At 42.9% G+C, this 24,170-nt stretch overlaps 1 protein-coding gene across 4 annotated transcripts in view; it reads left to right on the top strand.

Annotated features, from left to right (window-relative positions):
- Positions 1-24,170, top strand: part of COLEC11 (collectin subfamily member 11) — a 48,657-nt gene that overhangs the window by 19,268 nt on the left and 5,219 nt on the right. For all 4 annotated transcript variants that reach the window (XM_030036985.1, XM_030036983.2, XM_030036986.2 and 1 more), the window contains exons 2-3: positions 3,073-3,228; positions 8,972-9,043. In XM_030036985.1, coding sequence (XP_029892845.1) covers positions 3,099-3,228; positions 8,972-9,043 — 202 coding nt within the window. In that variant the 5' untranslated portion in view covers positions 3,073-3,098. The remainder of the gene's footprint in view (positions 1-3,072; positions 3,229-8,971; positions 9,044-24,170) is intronic.

Here is a 24,170-nt window from a genome sequence, read left to right as displayed (position 1 = left end):
TGCTTTTTCCTTGTCCTCACATTTTTTTTTCCACAGCTTTCAGCTTATGCTGATTTAATGGCCACCATTGTAAGTGCTGCAAATTTGACTCCTGACCCCTGCATAGACAGTGAGAAAATACTTATACCTTTGCTAGCGCTTAACTTCTCTAGGCTTCTCTCTGGCATTGGTTATACCAATGCTGAGGAGACTCCAAATACCAGGGCTAAGATAGTGTTTGAAAAAAACAGGCTGGTGCCTTTTTCTGAGGACCAATTTCAGTGGGATTTAGTTTTCTAAATGCCTTTATGAATCTGAGTCTGAAAGGGCTTGAAGGTAGGTCAGAAAGGCAAGGAATTTTCCAGGATTTTAAAATGAAAGGTACTGCTGTAGCACATATCTGGAGATCAAATGCTTATTTCAATCATATAACGCAATTTTAGCTGCAGAAGAGAAGGTTCCTTTTTGAAGCAGAAAAGGTGGAGAAAGTGATATCCAAAGTGCTTTTGGTTTGATTTCTACTACTACTGTGTCCCTTTATGGCAGCTGCAGACTCTATAAAGTATTTAATTTGCAACCTCTTCAGAGATTTCCTCTGTTAGTGGCTCTTCTGAGACCAAGGTAATTTCCCGAGTATTCATACAGGTCCAGGTGTTGTGACCTGACTGACACTGGGAAGCTCCATTTTCTAGACAGTCCATTTTCTCTGCAAGTTGAACAATCACGAGGTAGGATGAGGTGTATCCCCTGTGTCTCTGAGGCTTGTACGCCCTGCAGCAGCAGCAGGCAGTGGGGAATGTGATGAAGCTTTGTTGGAGGTTTTGTTTTTCCCAGAAAATCCTTCATGTCTGGCTGCTGAGCAGAGCCACCAAGCAGCCCTGACAGTTCTCGTCTCATCTCTGAGCTGCGTAGGAGTTTGCAAAGGCAGATTAATATTTAACGTACCTGGAAGCTTTGATCTTTCAGTTGTAGTCTGGATACATCTAAAACCTCATAAAATGCAACCAGAGGAGGTGATGCTACCTTTTTATTCACTAATGCAGAGACTGGAGCACCCTCCTAATTTCAATTCCTTCTTCTGTCTCAGGCCATTTAATTCCCCTCTCCGACTCATCTGTCGAGAATCCTTTTCACCAGCCTGCTGGGTGCTCATGCTGAAACCGCCTAATTTCCAGGCTTTCAGCTGTGTATCTGAACCACTTGGCTTGAAAGCCTCTTTGTCTTATCTTCTTCTGGATCCTGAAGTGCCCCTCTTCGGGATGCCCTGCCTAGGCGGTCCTGCAGGCTGGTGGCCGGGTGCTCTCCCGGCTGTGGGGTGGGAGCTGCAGGCAGAGGCGGGCAGGACTCGAGTGCCCTGTTTGCTCAGCCCACAGGGCACCCGTGGGGCTGTCATCCAGGATGGTCCCACTCCCTGTCCCTCAAAGGTGGCCACTGCTGAGGGTTAAACGCCTACATTCAGGTGTCTGGGAGAGACTTCCAGGCGCGAGTCTCTGCCACGTCCTCCTGGCTGGCTGAGGCAACAACAGCTCGCTGCTTTCCCGCATAGAGAGCGTTGGTCCCTAACTTGGCATTGCGAAGCCTGTTCTTGCCATGGACCCTCTCGTTTTCCGCTCTACAAGCACTGACTATTCAAGTGCCAAGACTGGCCCTAAAAGCCTTTGAAGGGAAGATCTGGAGAAACACCCTTCTCTGCAACCTTTCCTCTTGGCTAGTTTTTTGTTGCTCCCTCTTTTGCTTGCTGACTGTTGTGAATCAAGAACGTGGCAAAAAGAGGCAGCACCGTCCACTGCGGATACTGTGAGCTCCTCTAGGCCACAAAGTACACCGAGATGCAGTGCCTTGTACCCTGGGGTTAGGAATCTCCTTTTGGGGAGGTGTGGCCAGATTCAAGGGCAGTCTGCTGCCTTCTTGCTCCATCCCTTAAGTTTTGGTATCTGTTCCACCAGCTCATTCTCACCCTGAAGCTCCTTATTATCCTGTCTCTGCTGAAGGGCGGTTATGCCATCAGACCATCCCCCAGATAACAGATCCACCCCGCTAGACCCCCAGCATGTTGAGACACACAGACCCATGTACTGGCCCCACACCTGTGCCTAATCCTACTTGGCCTATTTTTGAAGAGAATCAGGGAGTGGAGAGTAATATAGCCCAATCTTCTTGCTCTAGCTGTGAAATGCACATGTCTGTATTGTGGCTATAAAAGATGATATACAGGTACTTTCTCTTGAAACCCTGATATGACTTTCAGCTCGTGTGTGTAGTACAGAACCTTGGTGAAAGAAGGACTGGAAAAACATATCAGAAGTACATAAATAACACTTTTGTCAAAGTGTCAGACCCCCTAAATATCGGCTTTTGATGGTCCTTTCACACAAACTCAATTTCTGTACTGTTGTTTTCTGAGAGACCTCTTCACAGCCTAATACCAGGCAAGCCATTTCACTTGTAGGCTTAAACAAGGGTATGTTTCAGAGGTGAATCTTTTCAGGATTTATTGAAGACTCTGATGTAACTTCATTGCACGATATAGTGGAATACTATCTGCCTTCCACCCTCAATGAGTTACATGAGGGCTATTGTATCAGACAATTTGCTGGGCACAATTTCAGTGCTCAGGTGGATGTGAAGTGAAATTTCAGGCCTTTAGGTTGGTCTTATTGTGTACTGAATTGCCTCTTTAGAGCAGTATGCACTCTTTTTAAGTGGCAACTTAGCACTAACATCTTTCAGTGCAAGCCCATGTACTGTATTTTCTCCTTTAACCTTTCCAGATCCCTGCCTCCAATGAGAAATCGTGAACACAGAATTGCTTATTATTAGCATTGCTTAATCTCCTGCTTCTTCACTAAATTTCTTCTGAGCTTTATCTTACCCTGTCTAACACTAAAACAAGCTGCTGAATGCGCTGCTGCATGTTTCATGTGTGTCTGTGGAACATACAACCTGCTTGGAGGACCTGCACACCTTCTTCTTATGCTGTGTGGGTTATGGCATGCAAAAATATATTGTATTTGTAGTAGGATGCTGCATATGTTCAGAAACTGTTGAAAGTCTTTGGAATTCTTATAACTGTTTATTCATTCTTTTGTTTAGGAGTCAGTGACCTGTAAGTGCTCATTATGAAGAGAGATCTGGTTTTCTTGGTGACTCTAATTAGCCTTGCCTTCCTGTCACTGCTAAGGTCTGGATATCCTCAACATATTGCAGAGGAGTCCTGCTCTGTTCAAATTCTTGTTCCAGGCCTCAAAGGTAATGTGGAAGCCTACTGCATCATTCAAATACTAATCCTTTCTTTCTAACAGGCTCATTTGCACCACTGACAGTTTCTAACAGAGACAAAGAAGGTGCCTTTGGCACCTTTGTCCTCTTATTTGTCCCATTTGTAGCCTCCTTAAAAATGACGTTTTAAGGTCCATAAGATGAACTTAAGTCTGTTAAAATAAACACGGTTCAGAGAATGCATGCCAAAGTTTCCCAGACTTGCTCCTGATCAGTAGGGCTTGTTACTCTGATACACTGCCTGGTTGCTTTCTCTGTGTTTATACTTGGGAGTGGTACACATACCCAAAAACTGTAAAACCAGGCCCTGCTTTATACCTGGAGAGGTTTTCATTGCCATTTTGCAATGTAATGGGAAGTATTTTGTATTTTCTAGTCTTATGTTTGTGTTCCCTTGATTTTTTAAATGCTTAAGTACCTTTTAGAAGAAATAAAAAATTAGTTAGGTTTTTAGCATTTCTATAGTTTCTCTGGACAAAAGCAATATTTTTACAAAATATGCCCCCAAACTATTGCCCCCAAAAGGTGGCATAATAAATTATTGATCTTTTTGTAGCAAAAAACTGTACCTTAGATAGGAAATCAACAACTGGGAAGAATTAGCATTTTAAAGCAGCAGCATCTATTATGGTGTGAAATCCCAGCCCTGTTTAGTCAGTAACAATAATCTCCATTATGGAGGCTATGGTATTTCTACTGGAGTGTAACACCTGTGAGAATGGGGAAATACTTGTTAGCTAAGGACAAAAAAACCCATGAAAGCTACCAGTTTATCATTAACAACAACAACAAAAAACGCATTTTTTAAGAACTGCACAACTAACCTTCCAGGTTTTTATGCATTTTAGTATCACAAAACTCACCTAACAATATTGATGCCACTAATGTTATCTAGTACAAACTTGGGCTTTACCCAGTTGCCTGAGGACCATAGTATGGACTGCAGGCGCTGTCTGTGCTGCTTAATTGATTGGTGAGTGCAAGGCTCAGTTCTGTCCTGCAACTGTTCATAGAGTTAAATTGCAAGCACAGCCTGGCCGCAGGTTTGGCTGTGGTGTAAGCTGCCCTCTCCAGACATTGCCCAGTTTGGATGTGGCTGCCCTGTGCTTGGAAGCAAGAGAATTGGGCTGTAGGGATGCGGGTTGCACTTTGCCAATTGGCTTCAGGGCCAAAAAACTCTCCTGGTGGTTTTTTTTTTGTTATTATAGATGCAGCTTTGGATGCCTGAACTGAACTAAAATCTATATTTTTTGATTTTACTTCAGTAAGTGGCCTCTGAAGTCTTAATAATATTTATACCTTCTGCAGATGTTCTAGTTAGAAAGAACAACAGTATATCCAGGTCTTCTGAGGTTTGATTAAGTCTTGAGTAAAGTTATTTCATTTTTTTGATATATTTGCTGTGAAATCGGCATAAGATAGTGCTGTTGGTGTGATTCACAGAGAAGAACACAACCGATGTAAATATATGTTGTCTAAAGTTACATGGAAGATCGGTCAAAGGGTCAGACTCCACAGCACCGAGGACTGAAGCTTTGAAACGGTTTTTCATTTCAGAGAAGTTGACAGGCTTCGACAAGTTTTGCAACTTCTTTGCCTTAGTTTCCTTATTTATGTAATCAGTCAAAATTAACATCTGTGATTACCATTTTTATGTGAGGACCATTATTATTATTATATGCAGCAGTGTTTTTTAAAACATATAAACAGTGCGGGACCCTGGCCCTTTGTCAGGAGGCAATACTGAGCCAGGAAACAACAGAGAAGCCTGAAAACCATTATGTGTTAATGATTTCACTCCACTTCATGAGATGTAAGCCTTGCAAAAGTGAGAGAGATTGATGTACAAATTCAGTGAAGCACAAAATGGCCTGATACAGCCCTAGTTAATGTGAAATCCCTAAAAAGCGATCAAGGCTCCAGCTACGCTGTCAGGGGGACTGCTCAGAGAATTGGTAATGAGATACTGCTGTCCCCCACTGGCACAGCTCCAACCCATTTTGGTGGCCAAGGCTCCCTTTAAACTGAACATACACGTGGCCGCGTGCCCAAATTTCGGCTCCCACACAGTTGGATTGGCTCACTGCGGCTTTTAGATCTGCCCCATCTCCTCCTCTGCTGGGCTGCTGGCAACATCTCCAACGATGGAGGAGCAGAGCCCCACACTGTTACTGTGCACGAGCCTGTCGGGATTTGGGAAAAATAGGTACAGGGAAGAAGGGGAAGAAATGAGGGAGACCATGGGATGTGTGAAAGGATAAAAATAGGAGGAGAGGGTTAAGCCTAAGAGGTGGTGCAGAAAGTGGAGCCCAAATGGGGTGGTGAAGGAGAAAAGCACCAGGGAAGAGTACCCAAGGGTGTGGGAGCATAATGGAGAAATGTTAGAAGAACAGGAAGAGATAAAGGGAAAAGAGAAAAGAAGGGCACAAAGAATGAGACTGAGTGGAGAGACTGGAAACTAAAAAAAAAAAAAACAAACCAAAAAAAACCCCAAGAAAATGACAGAAAGCCAATTAGGACCCCACAAAATAAAAGGGGGAATCGGAAGCGGGATGAGATGAGAATGAAGGTGGAAGTGAAAGATGAAGAAAGCTGGTAAAGATACCAAGAATAGAAAAAGGCACAAATGAGTTTAAGGTCAGCTGCATAGGTCTTAGGGACTGATTTTCTTTTTTTTCTTTTTATAACCTCAACAATATAAAAGAGTAAGATGAAATGTGGAAGGGAAAAATACAGTGGCTCTGAGAATCCAGACAGCAGACTGATCCCTGTTTTAGAAAGATGACAATATTAATAATGGGAAAAGTGTGTTGTGTGTGAAGAAGGGATGGATGATGAAGCCTCACTATATTGCTCACTCGTATTTTGCCTAAAGTTTGGTTCCTTTTGATAGGCACATGAGATTGAAGTGACTACTATTGTGGAGAAAAAAATAACATGGAACAATCCTTCAAAGCTTAAATTCTGTTTGCCACCTTGTTTTGTCTCCCTTCTAGAATCTAAAGCAGGAATTGTCTTAATAGTCTCAATGGCATACGATCCATACAAAAGTTAATGCTATGTAAATAAAATAAAACCAATTTTTTTACGCCCACACTCGATGTGTCTACTCACACAGGGAGTACAAGTAATGGAAGAATGTTATCACCAGCCAAGGAATGATTGATAGCTCACGTAGTTAATATTTGGTGTGCTATTTTCATTATGGTAGATGGTACAGCTCAAGGTAGGCAGGATGCAAACATAGAGACAAATTCTGTCCCAAAGAATTCACAAAAGGAGGCAATTCGACAGCAATGGTAAGATATATCATCTGAATTACGAAAGATCTCTCTCAGTGACGATGGGAGAAGCAGCCTGTAGCAGCATCAGGGTTGTGCCCGATACCTGTGATCCTGCTGTACCTCAGTTCGGTGCCAGGGCTAAATTTCTTTTGGGGGTGTGGAGCATCACGATGCTGCGGAGCGCTGCTTGCTCCAGCCGCGTGGGCCAGAGCTGCGCTGTGCTGAGGAAGAAGGTACTCTGCCATGCAGTAAGGCTGGAGCAAAGAGCCATCCGGGAAGGGATGGAGAGGAGACGGAGCAGGAGGAATGGCTGCAAAGGGACTGTGGCTGGCGGAGGAGGCCACGCCAGAGCAACTGGGTAGGGACCGCAGTGCACTGATCCCAACCTCCTGCTCTGAAGTGTCTGGGTGTAACGTGCAGCACAGGGGCTGGAGACCAGAAGGGGGGTGCAGAGGTGTCTTTCTCTAAGTTCATTTGTTTGGTTTTTTTCCTAATTTAGGAATCAAAAGTTAAAAGTTAGTGTTAATTGGTGATAAATTACATTGATTGAAATTCCTTGACAGAAAACTGTTTTCTTGCCCACGACACCTGCACGGTCTTTGCTTCCTCAGCTTGCACAGTGCTCAGGGTACGTACAGCAAAAGTAGGGACTTAAATACAGCAAAGCTGAACTGGACCACTGATCAGTCCCTCTTGGCCAAGGTCTTGCTGCTTAAAAAAACTGATAACAAAAAATGCAGAGTGGTCTGTAGCTGGGCCTGTAATGGGGTAATCTCCTCCCAGGGAATGTTTCTCAAACACCCCCACTAAGGAATGCAGTGTCATCTTATTATAGGAATAAATGCAGGCAAGTGTAATGGCCTGAAGCAAGAGTGATCTATTTTACCGATCCCTAATGCACAGCTTTCACTCTGAAGAACGTGTAAAGCAATAGGCTGTAATAGCCTGCTCTCAGCCTCCAGAGAGCAGGGAAAAGTCATTGTCAGGATTTATCTTTGGGAAGCAAAGAACTCATAACCAGCCCTGAGGGGCGAAAGGCAATCATACAAAGCCTATTGGTTACCTGATAATAAAAATGTGACGTTCGCAAATGTGCCAAATAATAGCCTGTTTCATACTAACAATATTATTCACTGGGGATTATGTGAAGTTTGTCCTCATTAAGGTCAGAGAATGGCCTGTTTTTGCATGTCTGAAGGCAGGGAAGGTGGTCTGGAGTCTGCTGGCAGCCTGAAGAAGGAAAATATAACAGATGGAGAGGCGAGTTCAGCTCACAGCCACCCATGTCTACAATAAGGAGAGAGAGCTGGCAGCTGCATGTTTGAAACATGCCATGTTGTGGCTTGTTTTTACATGTAATCTCTGTGGTCTCTTTCTGAACCACAGCTGCCAGCTACGCAAGAGAGCAGGGCTTGAGGAGTACATGGTAACTGTTGACTTTCCTGCTATGGTGTTCTCTTCAGCTTCCTGGAGAGCAGCTAATGCTCACTCTCCTCTGTAGAAATACAGCGCTGGGGCATCAAGTGTGCTGTGCTAGCTCTGGCTTTTAGATCCTGGCGTTTTCTTTTCTATGGAAGCCACAGAACTTTCTTCTCCTTCGTATAAATCTTTTTTTGTAAAGGTGGCTATGTAAATCGTTCTTTAAACTTCTATTTGTTTAAGAGATTTTAATTTTATGTTAATGGCAAACTACAAGAGTAGTACAGTAGTAGGGGGGAAACAAGCTAAGCATCCCTAAATTTCCAATGAAAGGCACAAGGGAGGCAAACGTTTACAGAAACTGATGTTTAAATATTCTGAATATAATAATGTGCCATGAGCCATGTGCAAGTAAGTACAATGCACGGTGGTTCATACCACAGAGATTAAAAGGCACAGTGTATAAATGAGAATATGGATTAGGAGGTACTCTTTCATGCTTAAAAATGATCCTCTAAATGACGGATGTAGCAATGCTTTCCTATCGGCCTCCGTAAATTGCATAAACTTTCTTCTTTTTTTTTAAATTTGATATTATAGTTTAAGCCGTTTTCACTTGAGACTTAAGCATGTCCTTAGCAGATACTCAGGAAGTGTTTAGTGAACACAGGCCCAGAAATTATGTGCTAAATTGGGGACTAATTCTGAAGCTTCTACTTAAGTGAATTGTGCTGTTGGGCTTTTTGGAGGTTGATGATATAAGTAACATCCACAAAACTAGACCTATTGTATGAGACTTCAGTAATATGTGTCTACGCCAACTGCAGGAAACTCTATTCTCCACACATCAAGTAAAGCTGTTAAGTCAGATTGCATCTGCTTTTATTTTTTCCTCTATTGTTACAGTAGGTTTTTATTTTCATTGGGGAGAATAGCACTCTTGTCATTGCCACCAACAGAAAATAGTCCTGGTTTAATATGATTCTTCTTGTTTCCTTTTGTATCAACAGGAGAGGCTGGAGAAAAGGGGGAGAAAGGTGCTCCAGGTCGTCCAGGCAGAGTTGGGCCTCCAGGAGAGAAAGGTAACTTTGTTAAAGAAGACGTTTTGAAAGTCATTCCTCACCAAATGCTGCCTTTTCTTGTGAGGCGATGATGATGAGGCTCCTTTCTCCTTTTGCTGGGTGACTAAATCATCCTTGGGCATTTTCCTGTACCTTTGTTGTGGTTTAACCCCAGCCGGCAACTAAGGCCCACCCAGCCACTCGCTCACTCCCCGCTGGTGGGATGGGGGAGAATCGGAAAGGTAAAAGTGAGAAAACTCGTGAGTTGAGATAAGGACAGTTTAACAGGTAGAGCAAAAGCCACACACGCAAGTGAAGCAAAACCAGGAATTCATTCACCACTTCCCATGGGCAGGCAGGTGTTCAGCCATCTCCAGGAAAGCAGGGCTCCATCACGCCTAACGGTGACTTGGGAAGACAAACGCCATCACTCCGAACGTCCCCCCCTTCCTTCTCCTTCCCCCAGCTTTACATGCTGAGCATGACGTCATACGGTGTGGGATATCCCTTGGGTCAGTCGGGGTCGGCTGTCCCGGCTGTGTCCCCTCCCAACTCCTTGTGCCCCCCCAGCCTCCTCGCTGGTGGGGTGGGGGGAGAAGCAGAAAAGCCCTTGGCTCTGTGTGAGCACTGCTCAGCAGTAACTAAAACATCCCTGTGTTATCAACACTGTTTTCAGCACAAATCTAAAACATAGCTCCATACTGGCTACTATGAAGAAAATTAACGCTATCCTAGCCAAACCCAGTACAACTGTGTGCACTCATTGGTAGACTGACTATTGCTTTCTGGTAAAAAAGATTCATTTTGGAAAAAAGAAATTTTCTGCTTTTTAAAAAGGTCTCTGTGAAGAAAGGCACCATAATGTCTTCTTCATAATTTGCCTTCTGCAAATGAAAACCTCACATTAGATCGGGGGAAAAATCATGAGGCTCAGTTTTCTTGTTTCCTTTTGTTTGTAAATGTGAACACTCGCAATACTTTAATTAAAACCATGAAGTCAATAAGCCATAATAGGCAGAAATGGTAATGAATGATTCCACGTTTTTTGGATCACAGTTCAGTAATATTTATCAAAAGATGATGGCAGCGCTGTTTGCATTGTAGTTCAAAAATATTTGGAGCTCTTGAGAGGAATGGTGCTCAATAGTATTCAGTTATACAGCTGAGAGAAACATGACATTTCTGTCTTGCAGGAAATTCTGTCTTCACATTTGTTTTTCTCCTGAAGCAAGGAGGAAATTTGACCTTCATGAGTTTTCCAGGAGATGCACATTCTGAAAAATTCACATTTAGAGTAGTCAAAACCTTTTATTTCAATATTGAAATTAAACATGTGACACTCTTGTCATCAGAATGATGAAGTGAGTTAGTTTTTACTGAACTGAATTTACAAGCTTACTTTCAAAGCAATCACAGTGGTAATTTATACTTCCTTATGATGATGCGTGATCTGTTATGTAGTTCTTTTGGGCAATTACAGGAGTCTGATACCTGCAGTTTTCCCTGGGACCAAAATCCATAGCTAGAGCTCTTCCCCCTACAATGCATTGAAAAATTTATAACTCCCATGAGGGGTGTGTGTGTTCAGTCAGTGTATTTCCCTTATGGAGATGTACCTTTCAAGGACGACTCTTATAAAAAAATACTGGAGACTAAAATTTCAACTCTTGCAAGGTAATGCAGCATGAAGAGAAGTTAAAGTACCACAGAATAATTTAGGTTAAAAGGTCATAAAGAGCTCATCTAGTCCAATCTCCTGCTTAAAACATGGCAGACGTCAACTTTAGATGAGGTTGCTCAGGGTCTTGTCCTGTAGACTTTTGAAAATCTCCGAGGATGGAGATTCCACATCCTTTTTTATCTGTCTGTTCATCAGTGTCATCATGAAAGGCCTTTTCCTTAGGGCCAACTGAAATTTTTCTTGTTGTAACTTGCGATTGTTGCCTCTTGTCCTTTCGCTGTGTGTCTCTGAGAAGAGAAGGCTGTGTCTTCTCTACGAACCACTTGTAGGTAGTGGACGACTGCAATTAGGTCCCCCCTTATGTTTCTCTACTCTAAGCTAAATAAAACCATCTTCCTCAGCTGGACTCCAGTTTGCTTCTCTTGTATGAGGGCCCCAAAATTCCTGTGTCCTTTTAGGCAAAGGAGTTTTTTAGCTAGCCATTGGTCAGCCTTCATCAATGCATCGCAGGTGAGGAACTTAGCATCTTGCTGAACTCATGATATTCCTGTCAATACATTCCTGCAGCTTGTTGAGCTCCTCCTGCCCAGCAGCGCTGCCCTCCAGTGCACCAACCACTCCTGCCAGCATGGGGTTTCTTGCAGACTCACAGAAGATCCTTCCACTTCTTCCTCCCTGGCACTGATGGACTGGTTCCTGAGGAATGGCACTCATTATCAGCTGCTGATTAGACTTTGGCAGCCTTGCAACAGCATCAGCACCCTTGAATGCCTTCTGGCCAGTGCCATGGACCAGTGTACATCCAGGTGAAGTGGTCCCTAATTCAATCATCCTCTACCATGAGTAGCATGTCCTCCCCAAATCCTTGCTACCAGGCATGAAGAACTGGGAGGCCAGAGAGCAGACCTTGCCAGTAGAGACCAAGGCAAAGAAAGCACTAAGTACCTTAGCCTTTCCTGTGTCCTTTGTCACCAGGTTGCCTTCCTCCTGAGCAGATTGCCCATGCTATCGTTGGTCTCTTTTTTGCTGCTGCCTTACCTGTACTGTCTTTCATGTTGTCCTTCATACACCTAGCCGAGGTGAACTTTGGCCTTCCTGACTTCATCCTTGCATGCCTCGGGAATACTTCTATATTACCCTTTGGTAGTCTGTCCTGGTATCCACCTCCTATATGGTTCCTTTCTGCATTTGGTCTCAGTCAACAGTTCCCTGTTCAGCCAAGCCAGCCTTCTCCCATATCTGCTTATTTTCCTGCACACTGCAATGGATAGTTCTTGTGCTTTAAGGATATTAATGTTCCTTAAGACTTAGAAGGTCTTTCTGGCCCCCTTTGCACTTCATAGCAGCCTCCAGTAGGATCCTGCCTATGAGTTCCCAGAACAAGCCCAAGTCCAGAAGTCCAGGGCTTTTATCCTGCTGCTTGCCTTCCTCACTTCCCTCAGAATCTTGAAAGCTGTCATCTCATGAAGGCAGTGATGGTCGCTGCAGCCAAGGCTGCTGTTGACTGTCATATCCACAACCAGAGGGTATGTGAATAACAGGTCTAGGAGACTACCAACTGTAGCTAGAAACCAGTACCTGCATTAGATAACTGTCCCTGTGGCACTTTCTGGATTGATTGCTTCTTATGGTGTTACTCTCCCAGAAGATGCTGAAGTAGCTAGCCTCCAGTTATGGAGCTTCTTACAGTTGTTAAAAGAACTCTTCACATCCAGTCCTGCTTCTTGACAAGACTGTAATGAATACCCACGATGGTGTTCCCCTTGCTGACCTCCCCTCTAAATCTGACTTACGTGCTTTCAACAGACCATACATTCAAGGTGCCCACTGTGCAGAGCATAATCCTTGGCGTGTCTTCCCTGCCTGTCCTTCCTAAAGACCCAATGTCCATCCACTGCAGCACTCCTGTTGTTCTGGCTGTCCCATAGTACCCGCATGACTGCTGTCATTAAATGGACTCTCAGTTCCTTCTGGTTTTTTCTCAGGCTGTGATCATTTTTGTACAAGTGTTTGAGATGGGCACTTGGTCATACTGCTTTCTCATGGGGAGCTTGAGAGCCCCTCCCGTTGTGCTGTCTTGCATGTTTCTCTAGCTTGGCATTTTGTCAAATCAATTCAAAATGTTTTGGACCATCTTAGAAGCAGAAGTACTCTTTTTCAGTCAGGCCAATGCATAATGTAACATTTCTTTTATGTACTTCATACTGCAAAACTGCATTTATTTGGAAAACATTCTCATGAGGAATGCTTGATTAACTCTAATATTAATGATAATTTTCCAGTTTTCCATACCTCCAAAAGTCCAACATTCTGATGAGACTCAAAGAAGAAATATTGAAGTGAAAATTCACTGCAAGAAAACGTACTTGAAAAGGAAGAGAGGTGAAAGAAAATTGAATATTAATGCATACTATATCGGTATTTTTCCAGGCAGTGCTTTCAGGTTAAACACAGGCAGAATTTCTTACTGCTTCTGTAGCAACATATTTTTTCTGCTTTCCTTTGTGCAACCAGATTTGACTTGACACGTGTATGTTCTTGGAATATTTGGTAAACAGATTTATTTTAGCATAGTAAGAAATTTCTACAAACAAGCTCCTGTTTAAAATGAATTCTAATTAACTAATCTTTTCATTAATGCTGTACATTTTGTAGTTATTTGTCTTCATCGACTCCTTTCCACAAATGCTTCTTCAAAGAAAAAGAAATGGTTACCTTAAAAACAATTTGGACAATATGGAGCAAGATTTCATCATGGTACCATATCCCATGTATTTTCTGAGTGTCATAGTGTTGACTGGATAAGCAAATAGACTTCACAGATGTCATTTCTACTGTATGGAGAGGACACAGAAGGATATCCAGCCTTGACCTAGAAAAACCTTTCAGTCTCCTGACCTTTTAGTCTCTGGTTAACCTTCACAGTGTGTAGTGCCCAAACCTGAAGTTAAGCTCATGCATAAATACTTTTCTAGTCTCTCAAGCTGAATAAGAGTGACTCAACTGTATACTCTCTTAGAGCAGTCCAAGGGTTTGTCTGTTATCCAGAAGCTGGAACTTTGAGGCAAAAGTAAAATGTAACAATATTCTTGGGAAAAATGATGTGAACCGCTAACACTGAAATATCGAACACATTGACATCTTTTTCATATTTAGTTGTTCCTCTTATTTATGGCGGGGTAAGAACTGAGCATCATTTGGAGGTTGATAATTTGTTCACGATATTGTTCTCAGAAATAACTAGTTCATGACCTTTTGCCTGGACAGATTATCTAATAACCATTCATGACCTGCTATTGGCTTTGCTTTTTTGCTCTGTTTTTGATGTCTTGATAGGCATACACTGCTGATGTCCTTTAAAGTGCTGGCCAAGTATTTTAAAATCTCAGTTGGTGTAAAGCTCAGACCTGTGATCATAGAATCATGGAATGGTTTGTGTTGGAAGGGACCTTAAAGATCATCTAGTTCCAACCCCCCTGCCATGGGCAGGGACACCTTCCACTAGACCAGCTTGCTCCAAGCCCCATCCAACCTGGCCTTGAACACTGCCAGGGATGGGGCAGCCACAGCCTCTCTGGGCAACCTGTTCCTGTATCTCACCACCCTCACAGTGAAGAATTTCTTCCTTACATCTAATTTAAATCTACCCTCCTTCAGTTTAAAGCCATTACCCCTTGTCCTATCACTACATGCCCTTGTAAAAAGTCCCTCTCCAGCTTTCCTGTAGGTTCCCTTTAGGTACTGGAAGGCTGCTATAAGGTCTTACTGGAGCCTTCTCTTCTCCAGGCTGAACAATCCTAACTCTCTCAGCCTGTCTTCATAGAAGAGGTGCTCCAGCCCTCTGATAATCTTCATGGCCCTCCTCTGGACTCGCTCCAACAGGTCCATGTCCTTCTTATGTTGGGGGCCCCAGAGCTGAACGCAGTACTGCAGGTGGGGTCTCATGAGAGCAGAGTAGAGGGGGAGAATCACCTCCCTCGACCTGCTGGCCATGCTTCTTTTGATGCAGCCCAGGATATGGTTGGCTTTCTGGGCTGCAAGTGCACATTGCTGGACTTGTACACCTTCAGGTTCCTTAGATGGTCTCGAACCTGATCTTCTCCTACAGTGGGTGCTTTGTTATTCTCCCAGTCCCTGCCTTTGCCTTCTGCGACTTGGATGGTGTGGCTGGAGCTCTTGCCAGTGAATGCTGAGGCAAAAAAGTCGTTGAGTACCTCAGCCTTCTCCATATCCTGGGTAACCAGGTGCCCCGTTTCCTTCCGGAGAGGGCCCACGTTTTCCTTAGTTTTCCTTTTGTCACCTATGTACCTATAGAAGCTTTCCTTGTTGCCCTTGATGACCCTGCCCAGATTTAATTCTATCAGGCCTTTAGCTTTCCTAACCTGATCCCTGGCTGCTCGTACTATTTCTCTGTATTCCTCGCAGGTTACCTGCCCTTGCTTCCACCCTCTGTAGGCTTCCTTTTTGTGTTTGAGTTTGTCCAGGTGCTCCTTGTTCATCCATGCAGGCCTCCTGGTGTTTTTGCCTGACTTCCTCTTTGTTGGGATGCATCACTCCTGAACTTGGCGGAGGTGATCCTTCAATATTAACCAGCTTTCTTGGGCCCCTTTTCCCACCAGGGCTGTATCCCATGGTACTCTACCAAGCAGATCCCTGAAAAGGCCAAAGTCTGCTCTCCTGAAGTCCAGGGTAGCGAGCTTGCTGCGAGCCCTCGTTGCTAGTCTAAGTATCTTGAACTCCACCATTTCATGGTCACTGCAGCCAAGGCTGCCCTTGAGCTTCACATTCCCCACCAGCCCCTCCTTGTTGGTGAGAACAAGGTCCAGCATAGCACCTCTCCTCATTGGCTCCTCTATCACTTGGAGAAGAAAGTTATCATCAATGCATTCCAGGAAGCTCCTGGACTGCTTATGTCCTGCTGTGTTTTCCCTCCAAGAGATATTGGGGTGGTTGAAGTCCCCCCTGAGGACCAGGGCTTGTGAACGTGAGGCTGCTCCTATCTGTCTATAGAGGGCCTCATCTGCTCGGTCTTCCTGGTCAGGTGGCCTGTAGCAGGCCCCCACTATAATGTCACCTGTCCCTGCCCTCCCTTTGATCCTGACCCATAAGCTCTTGGTCGGCTCCTCATCCATCCCCAGGTGGAGCTCCATGCACTCCAGCTGGTCATCGACATAGAAGGTGACAGCCCCTCTTCCTCTCCCCTGCCTGTCCTTCCTAAAGAGCCTGTGTGCTTCCATTCCAACACTCCAGTCATAGGAGCCATCCCACCAAGTCTTTGTGGTGCCAATAAGATCATAGCCCTGCAGGCGTGCGCACGTCTCTAACTCCTCTTGGTTATTCCCCATGCTACCTGTGTTTGCATAGAGGCATTTAAGTTGGGCCCCTGATGAAGCTGACTTACTGGCTGGAATTCCTTTGTGCTGCTCTTCAGGTTCTCTCCTGCTGACCTGTGATCCCCCTCCAGGCTCTGGGCATCTACTGCTGGCACTGGCATCAAACTGGTAGGAGTGGGATGGATTGAGGTTCCTCTCCCCTGGCAACTTCAGTTTAGAGCCCTCTTCACCAGCTTGGCAAGCCTATGACGGAAGATGCTCTGGCAGATGGACCCCATCAGTCCCTAGCAGACCAGGTTTCTCAAAGCGAGTCCCATGGCCTAAGTCACCAAACCCCTGGCTGTGGCACCAGTCCTGTAACCATTTGCTGATTCACCAGATTTGACTGGCACTTTCAAACCCTTTCCCTTTGACCGGGAGGACTGACGAAAAAACTACCTGTGCTCCGGAGTCCCTTACCACCGCTCCCAGGGCTCCTAGTAATCTTTCTTGATACTCTTCAGACGTCTCCCGGCTGTATCACTGGTGCCCACGTGAAACAACAGCAGCGGATAACAGTCGGTGAACTGTACAAGGCTTGGTAGTCTCTCGGTGACACCCCTGACACGAGTCCCTGGTAAGCAGCACACCTCTCTAGAGAGTGCGTCGGGTCGGCAGATGGGTGCCTCCGTACCTCTCGGAAGAGAGTCACCTACTGCTGTCACCCATCGCCTTTTCTTAGCTGCACTGCTTGTTATGTGGGGAGCAGATTGGGCCGCCTCGCTCAGCTCCAGCGTCTGCCCTGATGGGACGGGTCTTTCCTCTTCCGTCTGCAGAGCAGTGAAGTGGTTCTGCAAGGGCACCTCAGGCTTTGGGGGAAGTCTCTTCCTCCTGCTGATCCTTGCCATTGCAAGCTTCCATTCTTCTGCATTATTGCCCCCCCTCCCTTCTGTGTGTGCCTGTGCAGGGCCGGGGGTGTTGGCTGTTTGGCCGTGATCCAGGTACTTAACACATAGCTTAGTGGGTAATAAAAGATGGATAAAATTGTTGCCTCGCTTTGCATTTGCCCCTTTCTAAGAGCACACGTGGATGATCACAGCAGCCCTGTTTCTGTGCAGTAGCCTGTTAAACTGCAGTCACTGTGCTGACGTGTTTGACCCCCTGTATTTCTATTGAAGCCTGATAATTGTCCTTTTGGGCTAATATTTGGCTCCTGTTGGTGGAAACTGCTAAATTTCACTGTATTTTTCTGCTATTTGAGTAATTGAGTACATGAAGGAGAAACCGTAATTCTTCTGCAACGTTTGTAGAGTCTTCTACTTTTGGTGTTAAATGACATTATCAGAATCACAGTAATCTTTTTTTTTTCTTTCCCCTTTCTTTGTTTCATTTCTAAAGCAAGTTCATCCTAAGAAAATGTGCTTAGTTTCTTTGAACTCCTTAGGTATATAATAATCAGTGAATATATAACTTATAAAAGAAATGGTTTTCTTATGGTATATTTGACCTGAAATGAATATCTCAAGATTAGAAAGTGCTGCAAATGTTTTTATCGTATCCTTTCCTCATGATATTTTCAGATTTTGTTAGTTTAGAAACTGATAAACATTAAAACTTTCTGGTGCTCACCTGAAATAAATCTGGTTCTGACTGTCCTGATGTTTCAGGGTGACATCAGACATCCTTATGTCTTTGGGCACTGACTAAGGTTAAATTCCACTTACTTTCCTCATTGCTTTTAATTAATTGTATAGGTCAATTATGATGCATAGCATGTCAGCAGAATATAAAACTGTATTGGCCTTATGTAAAGCGTAGAGCAGTGGATCAAGTACAATGGCTTATTCAGATGAAAGTAACGTGCGCTGCAGTGCAAGTTTTGGGGTGTAAAGTTAATAGATGTAACTTTCCCCGCTTGCACTGTTTGCTGTACTGTGCACTCCCATGTTAGGAGTGAACTCAATTATTTAACTAAGTCATGATCCAATCTGTGAGGCCATAACTTGCATGTATACAAATTCCACACAGATATTTCAGTAACAATACAATACTGGGAATATTCCCAGAGTAGCATGGATTCTGCTTATGGCAATCAAAATAAGGAGGAGAGGGCAAATTTACTGTTGGAATGCATAATCAAAGGAACAGCACGTTAAAGGTGTGTTCTTCGAGACATTTTAATTTTCTTAGAGCCATAACCATTTGAAAATATTTTATTTTAGTATTTTAATTTCAGCCTTTATACATTGTACTTCACTTATACTTAATTATAATGGTATGTGAAGCAGAGTCACATGCTATTCTTAGGCTTGGAGCTCAACTATCTCTACCTTTGCAGTATTAACACAGTGATTTTGGCTTTTGCCAGCTAACGCTTTCCCAGGCAATTCTTGGGCACGTTTTGTGAGCTAACACAATGAGCAGCTTGCAAGTGATTATCCTGGCTTGAAGAGTAAGACAGTTTGATATCGTGGAGTGTGCCATTCTTGGCCACCTGGTTCTCACTGCCAGGGAACAGTCCCAGGCATTTAGTTTACTCGTACAGGCATAGCCTCTTAAGTAGGAGAGAAGACTCATTAATTTAACTGGATTGGAGCCAGAGTGCTCAGTCATTTGTATAATCAAATTCTAAAGAGAGGTAATAATATCTTAATTTATATTTTAGTATTACTGATTGCTCATTAATATGTAATCAATCAATCCTTTACATTTCTGAGTCAACTTTTACATGAATTTATTGCTCACTAAGGAGTGCTGCAAGCAGGATTCCATATAAAAGTCCTGACATTGACAGTTGTGGATTCACAAAGTGGGTATCATCTGGTTCAAAACCATCTTTCAGTTCCACCTGAACTCAGTAGGATTTTGAGAAAATCCATGCTAAACTGAGTGGACAAAAAGATGGCAGATGGGCTTCAGTGTAAATAAATATATTGCCTAGGGACATTAGGGTTGCATAATTTAATCCATACTTACAAGATACCAAAACCCGTAACTGTCAGTTAAAACTCAAGAACTGCTCTGAAGTCATTAGCAGCAGCCCCAAAGCCAACAAAACACTGCCCATCATCAGAAAAGATACCAAGGACAAAACAGGAAGCTCCTTTTTGCAGCTGATGTTGCTCTGTATAAAAGCCTGACATGCACTGTCTCAAGTAGTGAGTGTGCTTCTGGCCTCTGTCTCTCACAAAGGGCAGGAGAGGTTGGAGAGGGGCACCAGAAATGTGAAGAAGGTGGAGGAGCTGCCTCATAAGGAGAAACTGGACAGATTGAGACTCTTGCATCTGTACAGAGTAGTCTGAGGAGGATGTGATCAGATCCCATCATACCTGAACTAAGAGTCGCTCACTGAACTGCTGGGGACTGATTCAGCAACTCTGTCTGCAATGGACTGCAGATGGTGGCTGGGGTTGCGTGATCTCCCTGTATCGCGCCTTCTGCTGCCACTGTGGGAATCAAAGTCTCGGGCTAGAGGGACCACTGGTCTGAACAAGCTTGGTATTATGTTGTTAACGTAATTCTGGCAAGATATGTGTTTTATAAGGGCAGCTACTTGTATTTGTGTGCATCTGAATATAAACTCCCCCATTCAGGAATGGACCATACTATTTCCATTTCTTTTGTTTTGAATGTACTTTAAAATCCTTTAAACTTTGCTGCTGCCTTCATAGATTGGATTTTTTCTTCTTTAGTTTCCTTCGCAAATTTTCTAGCCTTTCTGATTTCTAGTCAGTATGGATTGATAATAGCTTCTTCTCCCCCCCCCCCCCCCCATTTGTTATGCAAAGCTTTTAAAGTTTCACTTTGTCATTAAGATACCTGTCTAACATGAGTGGGATGGATCACTGCTGAGAAGTGTTTATTTCTCCATTGCCTACCAAGGGAGCTTAGAGAAATAGCTTAGACTAAAAACCTGACTTTCAGGTGGCTAATGCTGGGTGAAATTAATTTGCCCCAACTACATAAAATGCCACCAGGGATTATCCACTGTTTGTTCCTATAAGATCTAACTGTGTTGTAACCACTGTTCCTTAGCCAGTCACTAACCTTCAGTGGTGTGGATGATTCAGATTATTTCGCATAAAGCAGTACCGTAGTCTATCAGTGTATTCAGAATTTTCTGATTTCCAGTTGCAAGTAGTTTTAAAAAGTTAAGTGTCCCGAATGTAGATTACTACCATAGCATAACATCATTATATCCTTTAAAAATACTGCTCTTATTCAAGTCAGGCTAAATATTTGCATTGGGAATACTGACTGCTGCAAGACTAAGGAGGAACACTGGGGGAAAGACATTGTAATCTTGGTCTATATCTTGCATTCTTTTTCTAAGTATCCTCTGCAGATTGCTGTCAAAGATGGGACTAGAGTCAAGAGGCCTTTGCTCTGGTTTGGTACACTTCTACTTTCGTTGTTAGGTAGATGTCCGTGAAGTCCATTATGTCAAATCATGAAGAAATTCTGTCTGATTTATCTTCAAATCCTTAAGTTTGGGAAGTAAACTACTGCTGTCTTCCCTTTGACATGATTCAATTCAATTTGTCTGTAACATGGTGAATTTGTGTTTCTGCTAGACTTGTCTTTTTGTCACTTTCTTTTTTTTAAGTAGTTTTATACCTTCTTGTCTGTTCTGATTAATCCTGTCTGAAAAGATTGGCCATATTGTATGAAGACCCCCATTCATAGTGTTGCACAGGGCCAAAGCCCTCATTTTTTCACTGGTTGTGCAGCCCACCATTCATCTCTGGTATTTTATTTCTTCTCTTGTTTGTGGGCCTGAGAAGGCCACCAAGAAGATCATTTAGAATTTCCTTCTCTTCAGTTCCTTCCAAAATCCTTTAAGTCTCCTATAATTGGTTCCAATATATGCCACCTTCGTCTGAGCGATGACAGATGACTTACTTTATATTCTCCATTCAAACTTTCTGTTAGATTTCCTACTTTTGGTCTATGGAGACTTAATTTCTTTCATTGTCCTCATTTCTTTCCAGCTCTCACTTCCTGATTTCATTAAGACTCTTTAGACTGCATTTTTGGCAATCATAGGGCCACTAAAAAAGACTTCACAAAAGGTATTAAAACTTTTGAAACCCTCAAGGCAGATGGGTCTCTCTTCAAACCTTGTGATTTATTCTGCAGAAGAGGCAGAATAAGCAAACCCCTGGAGTAGAAGCAGGGGTTAGTCACTGTAAGAGAAAACCAAATCCAAACAGTTCTTTTAATGAGCACAGGAGACTTAATGTATGTCTTCATTGTTTGAGATAACACACTTCTGAGCAGATCACGTAGCTTCTACTGGCTATTACCGAGAAGTAGTTCATTTTCTGGGCAGTATTTATGAGAAAGAAAGTGAAGTTATTTTATATATTGTATTTTATTTATGCATTAGTTCTATGTGTTTGTTTAATTTCAGGTGTAGCAGCCTGAAAAGAGAAAGCATTCAAACAGCTGACAATCTGTTAGGGTAATCCCAATTCATAAATATCCAAAGCAAGAAAGGTCACTTTCAGAGCAACTTGATAAACTCATTACAAGCTGATACTTTAGAGATTTTCAAGGAAATAGCCTCTCAATATACTATATATATTGGATAAATATCCAATGGTAGCATTAGTACCTTTATAACCTGCACAGCCCAACAGATTACATCTTTAAGGCAAGCCATGAATCTGTTCTGAATGTGAAGCTGTATTCCAGAAAGTAGATCTTCAGCTGGCTGAGTGGATTACTTCCATTCTTCCAGTAGGAATATATAGCATAAGAGAAAAATAGTTTTGGTTTCTGGTAAAATTTCCTAATTAAGTCCATGTCCAGTAGTGAGTGAATTTGATCCTTGTTGGAAACAAAGGAAAATAATTTACTGTAGGACTTGCCAGTAATTAATTAGACCAACAAGCCATGAACATTCGGCTTCTCTCAGTTCAGAGGAAATTATTTCTTCCTGACTCATGCCATCAAGTGACAGTTGCTTGAGACTTCACGGAGTAATATGGAGGACATCTCTTAGCCCAGTGGTGATCAGTTTATATTCTGAAACTTGTTACTGATTACACTTATAAGTTAAAGGTAATAATGAAACAGGTCATAAAATTATCCAGCTTTTAAAAATATATAGAGGAAATATGTGACTGTCTGTCCAGATGCAGTAACAACAGAGGGCAACAGATCTTCAGTTGACATAGATCCACAGCTGAGACCAAGTTATGACAATTTACACAAGTTCAGTTGCTGGATCCCTGTGGTAGATTTTCCTCCTAACTTGTCTCATTTATTCCTTGCTCCTGTGTAGCCGAGCAGTGCATTACAGAAGTTGCTTTGAGCAAAGAAACAATCTTTTCAACAATCATTGAAACAACTGCATCAATATTTCCTAAAGCAGTCTCGGTCTTGGGTTTCTGCAGGATGGGAGCCTCAGAAGGCATTTATTTGGCTTCTCGTCCCTGTAGTCCCTCCATACCCGCTCTCCATTAATACTGTGTGGTAGGTACAGTGGGAAACCTATCTCATATGACGTAGCTGTAGAGCTGTGCTGCCTCCAGACCACGTTTCTCCTTGAAATCATGATACGAAGAGGCCTAAGCATTGATTTGCTCAGGTGTTGCACCCAGGAAAGGGTATCACCTGTGTACACTGAGATGCGGTATTATTTCCTGAGGCTTCTCAGGCCGTAGGAACTGCAGCATCAGGCAAACTCTGCCACATTCACTACCTACTGAGTGCAACAAAATGATAGGTCTCGTTTCATAGGTCTCAGAAAGTCTACCTAGAACAAATCAGGGAATCCTCTCTAAACCAGTGCCAGAACCAAAGTATCATTTAGAAATAATAATCTGACAAGCTTAGACTATGTAGTTTATTGACTATAAATGGCTTGGTTTAAGCGTGTGTAAGCCTACTGTATTTACTCTATTAGGTGACTAGTGCTTATTAATTTCAACTGCTGAACCCCTAAACCTGTGGATGAGCTCTGTAGACATGGGGTTGAATAAAGCTTTGCTATTATAAGCTGAAGTTCTTCTCTCAGATTCACACTATTGAGATAATTATTTTTCATAATGTTTGGAGAATGCCATCCAGAAAAACCGTGTGACGTAACAGGCAAGTTTTATCTGTTTTATTATTTGAGCTCTGGAGGAGCTCAGATCAATGGCATCAATACTTGGGCTGTGGCACCCATTTTATTAGTAACAGTGCTTCAGCTTGGTTTGTGAAGACAGTGTTTGTGAAGAAACTGCCTGTTCCAGTGCAAATTCTGTTTCCCCGAAGCCATTCTAATATTCACTTTACATCACACAGGAAAGTACGACTAACAGAAAAAAGGTCAAAGTCAGACAAAGTAAGTGAATCAAGCTGTCTTACATTAGATTTCTGGGTATGCCTCATGAGCACAGATAGGTGACGGTGGCTGGTTCATGCAGATTTGTTGACAATTTCAGTTGAACTTAAGAGGTGGATAGTTGCCTTTTATTTGTAAAAACACAGCCGAGGAAACTGATTTTTTAGCAGCTCCTTTGCTACAACTGCACTTTGAAGTATTCTGTAGAACTGTCTTTAAAATTAGTAACATTCAAAATAGCTGGTTTGAGTCAGACTTTGTATAAACGTGCATCTGTCTGTGTATATATGTATATATGTCTATGTAAGATTTCTGTTAATTTTAATTTTTCATTAATATAATCTTCAAATGCAAGAGCAAAGAATGAAGATGTGACTGCTTCCACAGTGCTGATATTGTATAAATAAGCCATTAAACCCAAATTCAGCCCTCAGTTACCGTGGAGCTACTGTATTAGATGAAACTGTCGGCTGTGCTTGGATCCTTTAAGTCTTCTCAACTCCATGATAGTTTTAATCCACTGATACATGTTTGAATGCAATCCTGCCTCATTTTCAACATAATTATGGCATGATCATCTGAGAGAAGTTTGTAAAAGCTTTTCCAGCAGCTCTCAGCCAAGATCCGTTTTCATTTGCACCTGCATGCCTCGTTAATGTCAATTGCTTTGCAAAGATTAAATCACTGTCTAGGTTGTTATACTAAGTTCTTCAGAAGGAGTGAGCTGGAACTCTAGAGTTCAATGAATATTGGGGATATAGCATGGTTTTGCTCATTATAAAAACATGTTGCAAGCATGCTAGAATCTGAATGAATCAG

Source organism: Aquila chrysaetos, chromosome 15 (assembly GCF_900496995.4).
Source record: "Aquila chrysaetos chrysaetos chromosome 15, bAquChr1.4, whole genome shotgun sequence".
NCBI lineage: Eukaryota > Metazoa > Chordata > Aves > Accipitriformes > Accipitridae > Aquila > Aquila chrysaetos.
This window is presented reverse-complemented; position numbering and strand designations above follow the sequence as displayed.